Source organism: Falco biarmicus, chromosome 8 (genome assembly GCF_023638135.1).
Source record: "Falco biarmicus isolate bFalBia1 chromosome 8, bFalBia1.pri, whole genome shotgun sequence".
Classification (NCBI taxonomy): Eukaryota; Metazoa; Chordata; class Aves; order Falconiformes; family Falconidae; genus Falco; species Falco biarmicus.
Window position 1 is genome coordinate 38362961 of NC_079295.1, and position 17468 is coordinate 38380428.

Below are 17468 nucleotides of genomic sequence, written 5' to 3' on the forward strand. Positions count from 1 at the left end.
TAGGATAATGATTCCCAGAGTTTTAAATTATAAGCCCTCAGAATAATGTCTGTGCTTCTACAATAACAAGCCACCACCCCCAACTAGTAACCTTGCTTGTTCCCATGTCATAATTTGACTGCTTCTTCAGTGATAGGCAATGATGCTAAATCCTGACAGAGTCCACGTTACGTATAGAGGAAACTACTAATGATTCATTAGTAGAATCTTCCCATGGTAAGTTTGCTTCACGAAAACATGAGCAGAGCATGTAAAAAATCTGACCATCACTATCTAACTACCCAGCATGGTGAACCTACATTACTAACGGGTGTGCTACAAAGAAGGAAGGACTGGAATTAACATTATACCAGCTGTTAAGGTTCTAGACGTATGGCCACAACATGTGGTTACTGGCCATGAGGTCCAAATCAGGTACAGCTGATAGCTGTGCACCACAGAGATGTGTATGGGGCCGCACCTTGAAACTACGACACTCATTCGGCAGTGAAGACTCCAAGTGGAGTTGCAAGTCAAATTCACACCAAAATTTCACTAAATTGCAGGTGAAATGGTATGACCATACTTTCAGTTATTCAGGTAGAGATCCATAAATGTTATGTTAACTTTACTCAGGCAGGTGGGTTATTGCTTGTTCCATTTCTAAAATGATTTAAAAGCTACATACCCAGTTTTACCTCCATTTTGTGCGATGCCTTATGAAAGACAGAAATAGCATCGATGTGTGTACATTTCTTTACATTCACTGGACCATGAACTAGGCAGCTGATTTATAGGATTACATTCTTAGGTGACTGTACTTAGAAAAAGTCGACTTAAATGACTTCTATAAGATTTCTCAAGAAGACAAAGCAAAACATGGTAACTCCAAATACTATTTTATTCCTAAAGTCCTAAAACATGTTTCTATGAAAAAAATGATTCTTCTCTCCAGCTTCTAAATCTTCAACAGAATACTTACAAGCTTGCTATTATATAACCTCTTTTTTTCTTATTTGTGTATATATTTTTGTAAATAGAGAAAGCCGAAGTTGGAAATAGACTTTCATATTAAGTATGTACATTTACATGGGAGCGATAAGAATATACTGCTTACCACAATGACAGGTAAAAATCTGAGTGGTTTTGAGAATTATTTCTGTGCACTATGCAAGAAATACTAATGTAAAACCAAACTGTATATGCAACACATTAGTGTTACCAGCCACGTACATAACAAATTATTTACTACTCTTGATTTTGATTTGTCTAGCCTTACCTTTTGCTATGCAGCTGTTATTCCTCTCCTTATAGTTTTTCTCACATGCACATTTATATGACCCCTTAATATTGTTGCAGTGTTGGGAGCAGGTACCAAATACCATACACTCGTTGATATCTACAAGGAAAACAATTGTAATTTATACACTTATAGCTTAATACACTATTATTTAAGATGTTTGGAAAATCATGGAACAAAGCAGATGAACAAAAGGAACTCATAAACATTGGTGTTATCTTGCAAGAGTAAAAGAAGTCTTCTGCAATCATCACTAATGTTATTTCTGCTGCAACCAACATATCTCAGAAAGATTTTCTTGTATTATTTCTCCACCCTTCCTATATCAATCTATTTTCATTAGAGCTTGAAATCAACTTTGAGAATGAAAATGTCTGTTACAATTATCTTCAACATATCTGCTTCTGGTACAGTCAAAATTATGTGATTATCCCTTGATGGAAAAGCCCCTGTGTATAATTTTTCTTAAAAGACAAACAATGAAGTTTTTGTATGCAAGTATGTATTTCACTTTGATAATCCCACTGAAGTGATCTCCCACTTTTTCTTTAAGTTACTGCTCATCAGTAAGAAAATTAATTCACAACCTTTTCTTTGGGAAGGTACATTCATCTTATCTTTCTGATCAACTTTTTCATTATAACAACTATGCCTTTTTTCCTGACCAGTGTGGCATCATATATATTAAGACTACATTTTCTAAGAAATTTCACTTTAAATCTGTTTGTTTTCATTTCAGTTCTGTTTCACACATCTTCATTATTTCAATCATCTCAAAATATTCTCGTATACCAACTTTAATACCAGTCCCAACTGCTCACTTAAATAATATAATAGACCTTAAATCACCAACTTATCCCTTAAATTATTAAATCATTTAGTGGTCTGACCTGAAACTTTTGACATTCACAACCAATCTTAATCTTTGATACTGTTTCCACATAAAATGCATAAGCCTACATCTAGTAAATCCTTTAAGTTTCTTTTCCTGATTTCTTAATCCATAGCTATGAAAAAGTTTTTACTTGCTGAAAAAAAGTATGTGATACGTATCTCCTTCTCTAGCATAGAAAGTTGACTGTGCAGTTGACTTTTAATACTCTACAGTGAGGGATGATGGAAAAGATCTGTACCTTCACATTGCCTATTCTTCCTGTTTCTCTGAAACCCAGGTTTACACTGACACAATAGGGATGTTTTTGTTTGACTACAGTATGCATCATCTCCGCAAGGATTCACATTGCCTTCACATGTATATTCAGCGACACCTAAACATAAACAAAATGTCTAAAAACCCGCTGATATATGTGTTAAAACTGTTAAAAATGAGATCTTAAATAACAAAAACAAATAACAAATTTATCTTTCTGTTAAAAAAGTATCAGGTAAATTTTAAACAAATGCATGACATTACAGTATTTACCTACATATGCATATAAATTGACAGCATTTAATTGAGATAATTTATTTCACATCAAGAATTTAATACTAAAATTTATCTTGTTGTAAACATCAAACAAAGTACTTCAAAACCTCAAGAACTACTCTAAAAACCACTACAACCTGAATTGCTATAAAATTTGTATAGAATTACCTCTTTTTTAACTAAAAAAAAAGCTTTAAATTTAATTAATTTCTGTGTTGTTGAGTAGGTTTTGCATGGATGAAAATTTCTGTTAATTATTTCTTTTCTACTACAGTCACAAAAACATATCTTGTCAACCAAACTCACTTATTTTGCAGTCTTGCTCATCTGAACCATCTCCACAGTCATCAAACCAATCGCACTGCAGCTCCATTGGAATACATTTCTTATCATTACAAGCAAACTCATCTTTTTTACACGGTCTTGCTTTATATGTCATTTTATCTATATATTGTAAATTAATAAGAGAAAAATAAATCAGTATTTATGAATCTTAGATTATTTTAGACACACACAAATGGGAATCACCGTGAAACATTTAAGCAACTGAAAATGATTTCAGGCTTAATTTCTTTCGAATTCTGATCTACTAACCTCCAGTTAAGCTTTACTGAAGGACAAGCAGATCTCTGTAACAAAGCTTGCCTTCAAGTTGTTTTCTTTGATCTGAATACCTTGAAAGGTAATACCACCTACCACAGTGATCTTCATCCGAGTTATCACCACAGTCATCAACATCATTGCAAATCTGCTCAAGTCGTAGACAAACCCTGTTGTTTCTACATCTGTACGGTCTGGTTGGAGGGCATGGAAATTTTACTGTATATTAAAAAAAAAGGAACCAGCTATTACCCAGCTAGTATTCTTGAACCTTCTTTAATGTCTCATTATTAAATCAATAAGCAGGCATAGGAACACAGCTGTACTTGGCATATGAATGGTACTTGATTTTAACTTCTGGTACCTAATGGAATAACACTTCAACAGTGTTTAGGATATACGTTCTTCATTTAGGGAATGAAATTATTTTATGTGATAAGGGTAATTATGCTTCTTTTTGAGAATCAGTAAACATGACAGAAAAATAACAAAGGAAGTAGGGTGACCAATATTTCAATGTAGAAGTAATTTTTTTCCCATCTGTGCATTTCCTACAAAAAGATTAAAATCTTATCTGAAATTACATGAATACCATGAACAGAAAGCTGTATCCCACATGTGAAGCTACTGTTCTAAAAGTACAATAAAGAAAACTTAGATGCATATGTCCTTATATATTTATGTATGTTACATGCAATTTCTTGCTTTACTATATGAAAAGCACTGAAAAATGTAATGCCATACCACACATTTCAGTAACTTCATCGGAGTTATCTCCACAGTCATCCTCACCATCACAAACCCAAAAATGTAGTTTGCAGAGGGAATTGTTGCACAAGAATTCATCAGCTCTACATATATTTCCCCCTGGGACGTTGAAAAGATGACAGGGAAAAAAAAACCCAACAACAGAAAAACAGAAAGACAAAAGAAAGAACATAAATACTTGATAAAACCAGGACAACAGCTTATCACTCACTACCTGCAGAGAACGACACATGTACTATAACTAAATGAACAGATCCCAAATAAAAGGGTTGGAGAGGCAGAGAGTAATACTCATTTAACAATCTATTCCTCGACCACACACTTTTTTCACTTCCTTCTCATGACTGTTAGCTAGGAATTACCTCTTTGCCCTGTCTAGAAAGGGCAGTTATTAGACCGACGCTGCCAGCCCACCAGCTAGGCACGCTGCCCTTGCATTTAGCCAAGGGATGCCTGCGCTATTCCTGTCCGTAACTGCCTTTGGTGATGCCCCTTTCAGAGCAGACCTGGCCGAGTGCATCAGTACATCTGTGCGTCAGAGAATGGTACAAACCAGAACACAGAAATACAGGCAAATTTGTGAAAGGCCACTTCAGTGCCGGTTTGTTTCACATGAATGTCTGATTCCCTGCCTATTCCTACTCCCACCCTCTGAGCCACGCGTCATGTTCAGAAGAGACAAAGTGATTGCAGTCCTTAGCCACGAAGCAGCACCTTTGTCTTCTCCTGAGAAGTAACAGGCTTGGCCAGGCTTGTAACAGCCCCATCAAGTATAAACTCTGTAATCGGGGAAGATCTAGTCATGCAGGCACAAAGTGGATAAGACTAGGTGACCTCCAACAGTCTCTTCCTCTTTGTAACTTCTGAAATTTCTCATTAGGATATTTACTGAACACAGAATGGAGCAAGAAGAAATTCTTCCATGTAACTTCAGTATTGATTGAACTCTGAATCATCTAACAAAATGGAACAGAGGGTGAGATAATTTATTTTTAAGCTGGAATGCTCAAGCTTTATAAACTAGTTCAAGTTGGATTTAGTTTTAATATGTGTAGCAGTAAATTTTTGTTTCAAAATTATGACTAAATTTTACCCCTAGCAATCAATGAAGTTACGGAAACTTCTTGAAATCAATTTTCTATGTCACATTTTTTTATGGTAACCGAATTGTCAGTTTCCTGAGAGGAGCAGAGTATAAAAGAAATAAAGCTGTATACCTGCAGAGGAGGAACCAATGAAACACTTTACGGTAACACCAAAACTCTCACTGTGGCTTACCTCAATGCATTATAGCTACCCTATATAGTTAGATCAAGCTCCAGCGGCTTTTTACTTATTCATCCAGTGCCCTGTTCACAGCCCATTAAAATCAACAGAAATCTTTCTTTTGCTCTGAAGGGTTCAGAATGGTTTAAATTTTTTTTTAGGAAATTAATTTGCATGAAATACCCATGTAAGAGGATGTTGGGAACTCTCACACCATGTTACCAAATACAATTCACTGCCTTTTGCAAATATACTTTACAAACATTAACAGAAATATTTTTTAATATTATCCAAGGAAAAAATATATAAAATTCAAGTATGATTCATGATGAAAGACATGAATATAAATAATTGTGTGCGTAATCACAGTATAACCATAATTCTAGTTGTATAGTAAGATTGAAAGGTACTATATTTATAAATATGCACAGTGGGCTACAAATAAATATTACGGAGATTGTTTTAGAATGCTGTAGAATAAAACTCCATTCACGTCTGCCGCCTTTCCAAAGAGGAAAAAATTAGTTATCAGTGAGATAAACTGGCATTTGTTTCATATGATTGCTCTGCCTGTCATAATTCCTTTATAGGATAGATTTCTATAACAGAAATCATAATTGTGACATAAATACAAAGTATTGCAGCAATAACCAACTAGGCAAAAGGCTTCTTATTGCATTATAAGCAATTTGCAGTTCACAGAAGGTCCATTATGCTAGCCAAAGAATAATGTGGGCTTCAGAGAAAATAAGTGTGTTGCTATTTACTTACACTTCATTGCTTTTTAAAGAGATAAAGTCCAGATATTTTAAAAGCAGTTTTAAAATGGACTAGAAGTTTTTTAAAACTTTGTTATCTTAGTCTTCTTAGAACAATTCACTTCAACACTTCCAAATGGGATGTTTTTCTCTTTGCATCTACACATCTTTGGAACGTTCTTCCCCTTTTCTTCATTTTCTGGTCTCTCATTCAAGTTTAATCTTGAGTTCCCATATAACTTCTTTTTTTTAGTGGTGCTGCTTAATAGACTTTCAACAAAATAAGGGAAGGCTATTTTACTCTATAATAATTGCTTGCTTCATCTCTGATTATTATTACTTATTATTGTGCTGCATTATGCTTTTGAAGTTACACACACTATGTGACTGTAGATGACTAACACAGAACTACTCACTTTGAAGAAAAGAAAAGAAGGAAAATCTGGAAAAATTAAGAAGCTGACAAAATGCTGAGTAAAGTTTTGCTTTTGAGAAGAATTCTCTAATTTGAGTAAGAATTTCTGCATTTGCAACAATTAATGATTTACTACACTTACCAAGAATTTTGGGCAGAGTTACACTGCTACTGCCTGGTAGCTGAAGGAAGGTTCAGTTAAAAAAAATATCATCAGCAACCATGAGAATTAGTTTAACAGATGTAGTTCACAGAAACCTATTTGGAAGGTTAATCATGAGCATGACAGTCTGAGCATAGTGTTTAGCTTCATGTGAATCAACTTATGTGCGTATTTCTTTTCTCTAAGGAGACTGAGAATTCAAAATGTGGTTTTATGGGTTCTGGTTAGTTGCAACATTTCATCTCCACAGAAGAAAATAAAAAAACTGGGGTCTTAGGATTACTTATTTAGCAATTTTTCATTATATTGCATGGGTTTTTAATTTATTGTTGCCTATAAAACTGTAAATTAACTGGACTTATTACAGATTTCCCTGATGAGACAGAATGCTTCCAGTAATAACACAACCTTTTGGTCCTTGAGGAAGGAAATGCAAAGGAACAACAAGCCGGGAGTCATAAAAAACGTAAGTTTTGTTTCCTCTTGTAAATTGCTTGTGAAGCTGCTATACTGTCTTTGTTGAAGAAGGTCACAGAGCTTTCATTTTATCACTGAGAATGGCCAGGGTACCACTAACTTACAACCTGTATTACTAAATAAAATAAATAAAATAATAATTTAAAAAAGTAAGACTTTTAAAAAAAGTGTTTCTCACCTTGGTCACAGTTTTCTTCATCACTGCCATCCACACAGTCATGGATCCCATCACAAAGCCATCTGACAGGGATACAGTAGGCTTTATTTTTGCATCGAAACTGGTGGTCTTTACATTCTGTTACACAATCTATCTGTATGAATACAGAAATGAACTAAGTATTAATGAATGAGAGCAACAACATACTAAAGACAAACCTAATAAAATTTGCCAACACTGTTTTTCATTGTCCTATGGATTTAATACAATAAAGTTGTCCCTGATGACACACTGTGCAATTTCAACAGTTATTGAAGTCCAAGTGAAATTGTAACCACACATTATATAAGTTCTGATAGTTCTGATATTATTACTTTATGTTGCTCAGTATTAGCAATGGAAACAATGGCTACATTTACATTTCTGAAGCCAACCACCCTACAAGGAATGACCCTAGACATGAGACCAGTTAGAGTGAACTGGCTCATAACCACATTGATGAGGATGTGTAGCATTCGGTTCAGGCACCCTTCATACTCCTAACTAGCACCTTTATGGCTCTGAGAAGTAACAACTCTTTTTGGTCTTTTTTTCTTCAAATTGTTCATGCAGGTAGTAATTTTTGTTAGAAAATATCAACAGTGCAACACGTAGAAAGAGCATGGCAAGAAGGCCCATGGAGGCTGAGGTGCCTGTTAGGATTGTGTTCAATTAATCTAGAGGACAGAGGGAGCCAAACGTGACACAAACTAGTCCACACTGTGAGTACGGAGCAGTCCCTGAAGCAAACTCACCCAGAACCATGCTCACGTTTTGACTTGGGGGAAACAAATTTGTCTACTCCAAAAGGTGTCCTCAGAGCAAACAAACACAATGCAGTGTAACTACCAGGGAACCAAAATCATGGGGCTAAGTTATCTGACAGAGTTCAATGAATGCAAAAAAAACCCCATTGGCCCTTGTATTTATCTTCAGATCTAGAACTGTTAACAAATTTCATGTCAGACAGTGGGGGGAGGGTGGGGGTGGTGGGTGGAGGGGTGTGATCAACAGAAATTTGTCATCTACCTCATCAGATCCATCAGCACAGTCATAGTCTCCATTACATTTCAAAGATGCCGAAATACAGCCTCCGTTTGCACACACGTACTCACTTGAAGAGCAGGTTGGAGATGCTGGTTACAAACACATGTTTCAGCAATAAGAAAAAGACAATTTCTAAATAAGCTGCTTTAAAATTTTCATCTGGTCGACACAGTAAGCAGATGTATTTTTAGCTCATCAAAGCTTTTCCAAACGTTTGTAAGCTACAATGAAATAATTGACAAAACTGAATTGTTGCATCCTAAGTAAGTTGTATAATGATAGTGAAAGGATATTTGTGTTTTAGCACTGAGAAATTTCTTTTTGTGTTTTCCTGATGCTTGGTAACAATGGTAACTGCACACACACACATTCATAGAAGAAGTATACTAAAAAACCTGTATTCTTTAAAATGGGCTTAGAGTTCACCTTAAGTAATGTAAATGCTTAAAATTATATAGGATAAATTTATAAGAAATATGGTTTATATGGTTTTAGAAAGTATAGATCATTACAATTAAAATAAATACAAACTAATCAGTTTTATGTAAAATATAGGCAGATATTTTTGTTGCACTGTAAATCAGGGGAGTTTTGTCACAGGCTTCTATGAGTTGCACCCACCAAGATGAAGCTTACAAAAATTTAGGAAAATTCCTGCAAAAATAAACAACTGCATTTTCCAAGGATATAAAAAGGAAATAAAACAATAACAACAAAAATAATAACTTGCTAGAGAAAACCTTTGCATAAAGAGTAGTACATTTTGAATGAGAACCACGAAGCAAAAAATCCCCAGAGAAACTTTAGTAACATGCCAAGAATTACTGCTGTTTTCAGAGCAGAAGTTTATACATCGAGTATACATTATCAAATTAAATTTCAATATAATTAAATGCCATTCCCCCAACAAGTTTCATATTGCATAGCTGTACATAAGTAAGGTTTTCAAAGCACGAGTAGGAACACAAAATGATAGACATTCTAAAGATAAAAGTATTTCAGATTTCTTCACACTCCTTGCTACTCCTAGTGACCAAGCAATCTTGATTTTTTGATTTATTTTCTTCTCGTTTCATTCTGATTTATTACTTGCTTCACTTTATTTCTCAGCATTATTTAAAACAATACCTGGTTCACAATTTTTCTCGTCATCCCCAAGTTTGCAGTCTTCATGACCATCACATTTCCATTTTGCCGATATGCACTGACCATTGGAACACTGGAACTGATCTCTTGAACAGCCTGTTTCACAATACCTCTGATACAATTAAAAAAAAAAAAAGTATATACAAGATTCAGAGTTTAATATAAACACTGGGAAATATACAGCTAATCACAGAAATTACAGCCTATACTTCATACCATGATATACAGTAAAGTCTTTTGAGATAAAATATATTTGTAGATATGATTTATGAAAGGTGGCTTCAACCTCTGAGTAGGTGGGAAGCAGCTGAGGTCCCACAGTGATGGGAAAGGACAAGGGACAAAAGGGACATGAAAGATCAGAAACCCAGCAAAGCATTATACCATGAACTTCTGCTACACAACAAAGTGTGCATTGTTTTCTCAAACCCCCCCCCCACAAGCCAAATCAAACCACTGCTGTGTGTAGAAAGAGTGGTTTCCCAACCAGGACACAAAATATTTCCAGGATGGAAAGAGGTCCAGGACATTGCTGGAACAAAAGCAATACTGTAGAGTGTTGTTAAACATGACTTGAATTTATTTGCATGTCTTATTATTAGGACAACTATTTCAATACATTTAGTTTTAATTTAGTAAAGACATTTGTATATATGGACTCATGTGTAGAATTCTCATTGATGTTTTTTGAAATATTCATATATGGGAATCCATTATCCAACGAAGAAAACTACTGATTTTCTAAAGAATATTTTTGTCCTGGAAGAAGCCTACCTCATCTGAGCCATCTGCACAGTCATAGTCTCCATCGCACCAGAATCTTGCTGAAACACAGTCTCCATTTGCGCAAAGAAAGTCTTTCAAAGTGCACGTTTGAGGCTCTGAATAAAGAAAAATAGCAACCCTAGGTTTATTAGAATTTCAACAAAATATTTTATACATAAGCCCCACCAAGCAATCAATGACTACAACAGTCAAAACCACTAATGTGCAAACTATAAGGATTTCCTCCCTGCAGGGTTTTGTTTCATAACTTATAACAACTAAATTTCATTTACATATAGTAACATAGTAATGAAAATACTTTTGAGTTCTATCAAATCTATTTGAAAAAATATGCGATGCTGACCATGTGAGTATTACTTATTTCAATGCATGTATGTTACTACAGGTTTTGTGAGAGATGCATCACAGATTAGAAACTCATTTTACACCTGTTAAAATCCACTATAATTAGAATTCCCCAGACCTTTGTCTTTCCACCACACAGTAACACACCATTTAATCAAATATCGTTTAACATACGTGTGTGTGCCAAGAGTCAGCTTCCTCTGGGGTAAGCATTCAATGGAAATGGTATATGGAATGCCTAAAAAGGTACAGTTTGAGGCTTCAAGTAAAATCTACTTTCTTGGATTGAATGGAATGAATTATGGAATGAATAATCCACTGACTTAAATACTGATGAAATCATTACAGAGTTTTAACAGAATAAGAATACAGTAAGTTGCAAAAGTCACTGGACAGTAGTCTTTCAAAAAAACCCAAACACTACTGCCAATTTGTTAAAAAAAAAAAAAAAAAAAAAAGAAAGAAAAAACAGAAAAAGAAAAAAAAAAAGTAAGGATAACGATGGAATTTTCAAGTAATTTTAGGGAAACCAAAGGAAGATGTTAGATAAAGAATCTAAGGAGCTTAGAGATGGATTGAAGACAGGAAAGGTTGAAAGAGAAGTAGGATATTTTATGATAAACGGGTTGTTCTACTCCCTGGGAAGAAACAAAACACAGGGAAGTCTGACGTCATTATAAAAGGTGGACACAATAAAGGGGAAGAGAAGGCACAGTATTAATTCAAGGTACAGGCAAAGCAAACACAGAAGCAGGCTGCATGGAGTGATGGAGTAACCCCGAGCAGGTGAGGCTGGCTGGCTGCACAGCTTTGCATTTTCGCTGCTGCTGACACGGAAACACTGGCAAGGGGAGCAGCGTGGAAGGTTCCCCTCGCAGAATATTGTGTGCTTTCCTCCTGAAAAGGAGGACCATTACAAAAGACATTGGAAAAAAATTAAGTTAATCTCTGGACTCCAGGCCATTAGATTAAATAAAGGTAGAAAAGCGGTGGGGATGGAGGAGAATTTAAGCAAGTCTTTACATGCAATTTGGACTTTGCCACTCTGAGAGCTTTGGGAAAGCAGGGCTGAAAAAGCAAATAAGGATTATTTGTGGGATTATTTCCATCACAGTAAACACTGCATTATCTAAATAATGCAAAAATCAAGAATAAGGATTAATTAGTAAGACCTTTCCAACAGAGAGATGTGAAAAAACTTCAGGCAAATGGTAAATGACAGTAACTAAATCAATGGAGGAAGGGTAAAAAAGAAAGTAGAATCTGAGAGCGAACAGCAGCAATGGGCAGTAACGGACTGGGTAAGGCTAAAGCGTCCTTTAGCTAGTTATGGCAGGTGGAAGCATGAACGCTTTTGAAAAACACCATAATGATCAAGGAAAGAAAACACAAAGTGAGAAGCTTCCAACTGAGAAGAATTTGGTTATACCAGCATGAGAATATGCTAGACATGAGTTGTGTAGATCTAAAGGTAAAGTTAAACTTAGGGTTGGTTTTGTTGTTTTTTTTTTTTTTTATTTCTAAAAATCAAGAACTGTTTCAAGAAAGAAATAGTTTTAATGAACCTTTCAGTTACTTTTTTTTCCCCTGCATTTCATAAAAAAAGCCAAATGACCCTGTTTGAAATATTTTAAGGGAAATTTCAGTTTTCAGGTAGGCATAACTTTTCATTTTGAAGTGGTAGGAAAGTCATTGTAAAAGCAGATCTACAGCAATTGCATCAGTTCTCCAACAATGTTTTATTTAGGCAAATCAAAGGTTAGCATTTATATGGCTGCTTAGATTATACACGTATTACTTCAAATTTTTTTTTCAAAGCAAAAGCTTATGGTATAAACCTTAGCAAATCACTGACATTTGATTCTTTTTGTTGTCAGTGGGCCAGGAGAAGGAAGTTCAGGGTACGATAAATTATGTAAAGGAAATAATTTGTGGAAAAAGCAATTCACATGCAAATAAGCATTTGTCATGTTTCTATATTGATTTGCAAAATATAAGCAAATACATTTTCTATACTGGTCATGAATTATTTATAAACAGAGATTTGATTCTGGAAAATGTACACAATGAGCTAACTTCTCAATTCTCTGTTTGCAAGAAATATTTCTTCGGCTGCTGGAATACATCTCTGTGATTTACATATGAACATCGCAGAGTACTTTCCCATCAGTGCTCAGACTGTTGGTGAAAGGAGTAAGTATTAATAGACTTCTGTGCAACCAGTGAAAGACAGCATCTTTCAGCTTTTGCTTTACAAGAACACTGAAACTCCTTCCCGAGAAAGGCATTTTTGAATTATTAGAAATAGTTTCATTTGAAACACAGCGCATAAGATGATCTACCTCTTTCACATTTTGAAGTCTGAAAATAATCTGTAGAGCCAACAGAGGGTAACAAGAAAAGGATCCCCTGAGAAACAGTTATAATTATTCCACATTTGGGGTTCCATTTTGCATTTAATAGCATAGATATTGCAATAAGTAATGAATGGAAAGGATTTTTAAGGAGGCTAATGTACTAATATCTAAGTCGGGGGGGGGGGGGGGGGGGGAATGATGGGATGGAACGGGGACCCTTTCTTTCTTAAAATACGACATGAAGTTTAAAGTACAGTGTATGTTTTACCTGTATTTGTACAGGACATGTTTGTTTGCCCCTTGTGAGAATTCTAGGTCTTGTAACATCTGTTAGAGAAACTAATTGTATAATGGGAAAGATAGAACTTGCATGTAGTAAAAGTAGATACCCCAACTGTGTTTTGGTCACAAACCCAAAACACTGCACCATAGGAGCTACTATGAAGAAAATTAAATCTATCCCAGCCCAAACCAGTACACATGACAATATGGTAGAGGAGGCAGAAACAAAACCACCCTTCCTTATAATTCTCCATTACAATACTGCTAAAAACAGTAACGCAGACCATCCTGCAGAATGAACATTTGTAAACACAAGATAATTAAGAGTGGTCACAGGTGCGGTATTTTCATATATTTAATGTGGCATTAAATGTAGATTTCCTTTACTTATTTTCAAGAACTTAGCACTGTATTTCACCAAAACAAAGACACTTGTTCTTTTTTAACCCAGGCACAAAACTGATAGGTATACGTTAAAGGAGAAACCTTTGGTATACATCATTTTACCATCCTAAAGTAGCACAGTTGCCTTTGGCCAGCATTGACACCTAGATGCTCTATAGCAAACTGACACTAGCCACTGTCTGACTTGCACCAAGCCAGCTGAGCCTTCAGCAATGTAAACAATGTGAATTTACCACACTGCCCACTCAAAATTTACTAATGAGGTTATCACATTATAAGACACTGTAGCTCAGTGTCTTCCAATATGCTGGTTTACGTTTTTACTTAAACGTTAAATAATTGCTAATTCTCATTCTGACTGGGATACAAACTCAGCCCAGACCAAAATTAACTAATTTATTTTCTTGACAACTGGTAGGAGCAACAAAACTGAGCACTGAGAAGATTCTCTAGCAACAGCAGTATTTTTAAACTGATTGAATTAATATCTTTCTACAGCATTATTACATTTGATTTGCTTCATTGTTTACAGTGTATTATATTTTCTTTAATTACATTCATTAAAAGATTACTAGTTCCTCCTTTTCAGCAGAAATAAGACGGTCATTATTATGAAATTTTCATTTTTTGACGTTCCCGGAAAGAGAAAATACTACTTTTGCTCTAATTTGTCTTTAGAAATCCAAATAAACTCTGAAAAGAAATACCCCCCTCCAAAAAGATATTAAGTCAAAAGAGTCAAAGTTTGCTTAGTGCTAACTCAGTATGGACCTAGAACCTTCCTAATAACTCTTACTTATTCGGGAAGGTCCACATATAAAGACCAATAGACTGTAAGGCAAATACAGTTAAATGAAGTCATAATGGGCACAGCTATTTGCATTGTAACACTATTAATTTTTCACACCCGTATGTGATATTTTTTTGACATATATTTTGTTTCACTTCTGATAACTTCACCAGGATGCTGTGTGTGCACGTGAAGAAACTATACAGAGAAATGTAAATATCTGAGCTGAACATCTATAATTCAATGAATGCATTCTTGAGAAACGACTCATTTTCTGATATAGTTGCCTGACAAGCCCTTTGTATATTCATGTATGCTATGAACAACTTATAATGCACAATGTAATATACTGTCAAATGCTTTTGAAGTTCTAATTTTGTATATATTTGTTTCATTACACTGTATTCTATAAGTGGCTTGACAGCCTACAAAGGATTTTATACATCAATTTCAAACAACTGAACAGCATTATGTATTTCCCCAGCGCTTCCAAGATCTTGAAGCTTACAACTATGTCAGCCTACTGTATTTAATCTAAACAGAAGAATATGGGATTCAACAGTTAGAACTGAAGAATGCACTCGACAAGCAAAAGAAAATGAAAAAAAAAAACCAAAACCCTAACGCAAACTACAGTTTACCACTCCAGTCTTTAGTTTGGTCCATCAGCTGGTCTGGGCACACTCAACTCATTAATTCCATCCTTAAAACTACAGATTTCTTTATCTGCAGCTCTAGAGAACAGCCAAGAACTGAATATATAACTTAATTGGTTGCTCCCTCATAATATGAAATGTTATTTTAATCACTTTCTAGTATGATAGTCTAAGATTTAAGGAAGAAAACAATTAATACTGGGTGATAAATAAATCACACTTCACGTATAGCAAATTTCAAATAAGGTGCTTGACATTTACTTTGCAAACAGCAATAATGTCTTATAGAAATTATTTTTTCTAACTTTTCCAGAGATTATCTAGTCACGTAGGATTTAATGCTGCTATACCAAAACTATGTCTCTTTATTTGAGTTTTCTATCAGCATAAAAGAATATCAAATAATTTCTTGGTATTTATAATATAAATGAAAATGGAAAAATTCCACTGGCACCAATAGCCAATTCCTATGTAAAATCTTCTGCAAAGTTAGGAAAAATTTTGTGTGTTAACGCTGCCCCAGGGTATAAAAATAAACGTCTCTGAGCGATTACTGAACTACATGATATTGCCCCCTTTAGATAGAACACTTGCATATGAAAACTAAAGCACTATTGTTTGCAGTAACACAACATTTTCAAATGTAGATAGTAATTAAAAGGCTGACAAAACCACTTCAACCTTTTAAGCAGAATGAGCCAGTCTTCAGACATCCTGTACCTATGGCCACCACGTCTCGACTTGGAGAAATGGGCTGACAGCACATATCAGCATTAGAATGCCTGATTTATTAAGCTTTCTAGGTCATTACCTTTGAGATACTAAATATACATTCATGATATACAATCACGAGTATGCACTCAAGATTATCTATACACCAAGATATTAATTTCTTGGATTTCCAAGCACAAAATAAAAGAACAGAAATTGTCAGCTGAAGAGAAGACACAAGAACTATTTGTGGAACTTACCTCTTAAAATATTTCTTAAAGACAATGATTATGAGATAAAACCCTTAAGAATTTGTCATTTCTTCTTGAGAACCAGATCTAAATTAACTCACTGAAAGTGGTATTACAGAGATTTATTAGGCATTCAGGTTCCTCAGAGGTAAGAGAGAACTAGGCTACCTGAGTTACTTTGAATAACAACATTTACTTCTTAATCTGATCAAGTATTATAGAAATGGACTTCTCACGGTACAAGCAAGGCAAATCATCTCTGGAAGATAACTAATGTAATGGGCAAGTATCATTTGATCAAATCCTATTGTTAACGAATGTTTATCACTTTACCACTGAGCAGATTTTATGATTCTTATATAGAGACAAGAAAGGTGATATGTAACTTATTGACAAAGGTAAATTAAATGCAATATTTATTTTGAATTCATCAGGTTGAAAAGTCATAGGTCAGGCATTTTTGCATTGCTGATACAGAATTACAGCTCTTTATAAGAATGAAAAAAATTGAAAAATTTCAGCAAAGGCCATTTTCAATTCTGGTCAACTGATTTTTAGCAGCTCAGATGGCATTATATAAAAACATAAATGTGCAGTTTATCAAAACCAAAAAGGTTCCTCTTACATGTTGCAAAACTGACTCCACTCCTTACAACTTGCACTTAGGTGAAAGTTACTTACTGCAATTGTCTTCATCAGAATTATCACCACAATCGTTTTGGCTGTCACATCTCCAGTGATCTGGAATACAGTTGTTGTTTTTGCACTGGAATTCGTGAGGCCCACAAGTTTTTTTATCTGTAATTAAGATGAATATCATTTACATCATTGCAGGCAAAGAGTCAAAATGGGGAAGACTGTTACTAAACAGTGAAAGGACAATACTGCTAGACAGGTTTAAGAAGAAGCAACCATAACACTTGGTATGTTACTTTCAGAAATAATTTATTATACTACATACTTTAAGATCCTATTTATTCATTCACACCAAGAGAGATATGTGCATAAATTTGATAATAAAATTAAAATATAGACCATTTACACTGCCATTTAAAGTAAAAATTATGAAATTCAGAAGTGATCAGAAAATAGTTTGAAGAGAGGGTGTAATTGCACTGAGTCTTAAAAAGCCTGCATTGACTTCTACTTGGATTTATCTGTAAGACTGCTTTACAAAAGATCAGATCACGGTAAACCACAATAATATTTATTTGAAAATGTATAAAATATACATGTCTCAAAACTTCTGTTTGCATATATAATGATTTAAGACTAATCTTACCCGACAGAAAACTCTGCATTTTGATTTACATTTTCACATTCTGATGTCTTAGATTGGAAGCC

At 34.7% G+C, this 17468-nt stretch overlaps 1 protein-coding gene across 1 annotated transcript in view; it reads right to left on the reverse strand.

The window, feature by feature from the left end:
- LRP1B (LDL receptor related protein 1B) overlaps window positions 1-17468 on the reverse strand; it is a 470964-nt gene that overhangs the window by 63414 nt on the left and 390082 nt on the right. Inside the window, exons 65-74 of the mRNA XM_056350419.1 lie at window positions 16806-16922; window positions 10316-10422; window positions 9524-9653; window positions 8378-8484; window positions 7331-7463; window positions 4050-4172; window positions 3402-3524; window positions 3012-3149; window positions 2413-2547; window positions 1259-1378 (exon numbers count right to left, since the gene is read on the reverse strand). Of these exons, the coding sequence (XP_056206394.1) occupies window positions 1259-1378; window positions 2413-2547; window positions 3012-3149; window positions 3402-3524; window positions 4050-4172; window positions 7331-7463; window positions 8378-8484; window positions 9524-9653; window positions 10316-10422; window positions 16806-16922 (1233 nt within the window). The remainder of the gene's footprint in view (window positions 1-1258; window positions 1379-2412; window positions 2548-3011; window positions 3150-3401; window positions 3525-4049; window positions 4173-7330; window positions 7464-8377; window positions 8485-9523; window positions 9654-10315; window positions 10423-16805; window positions 16923-17468) is intronic.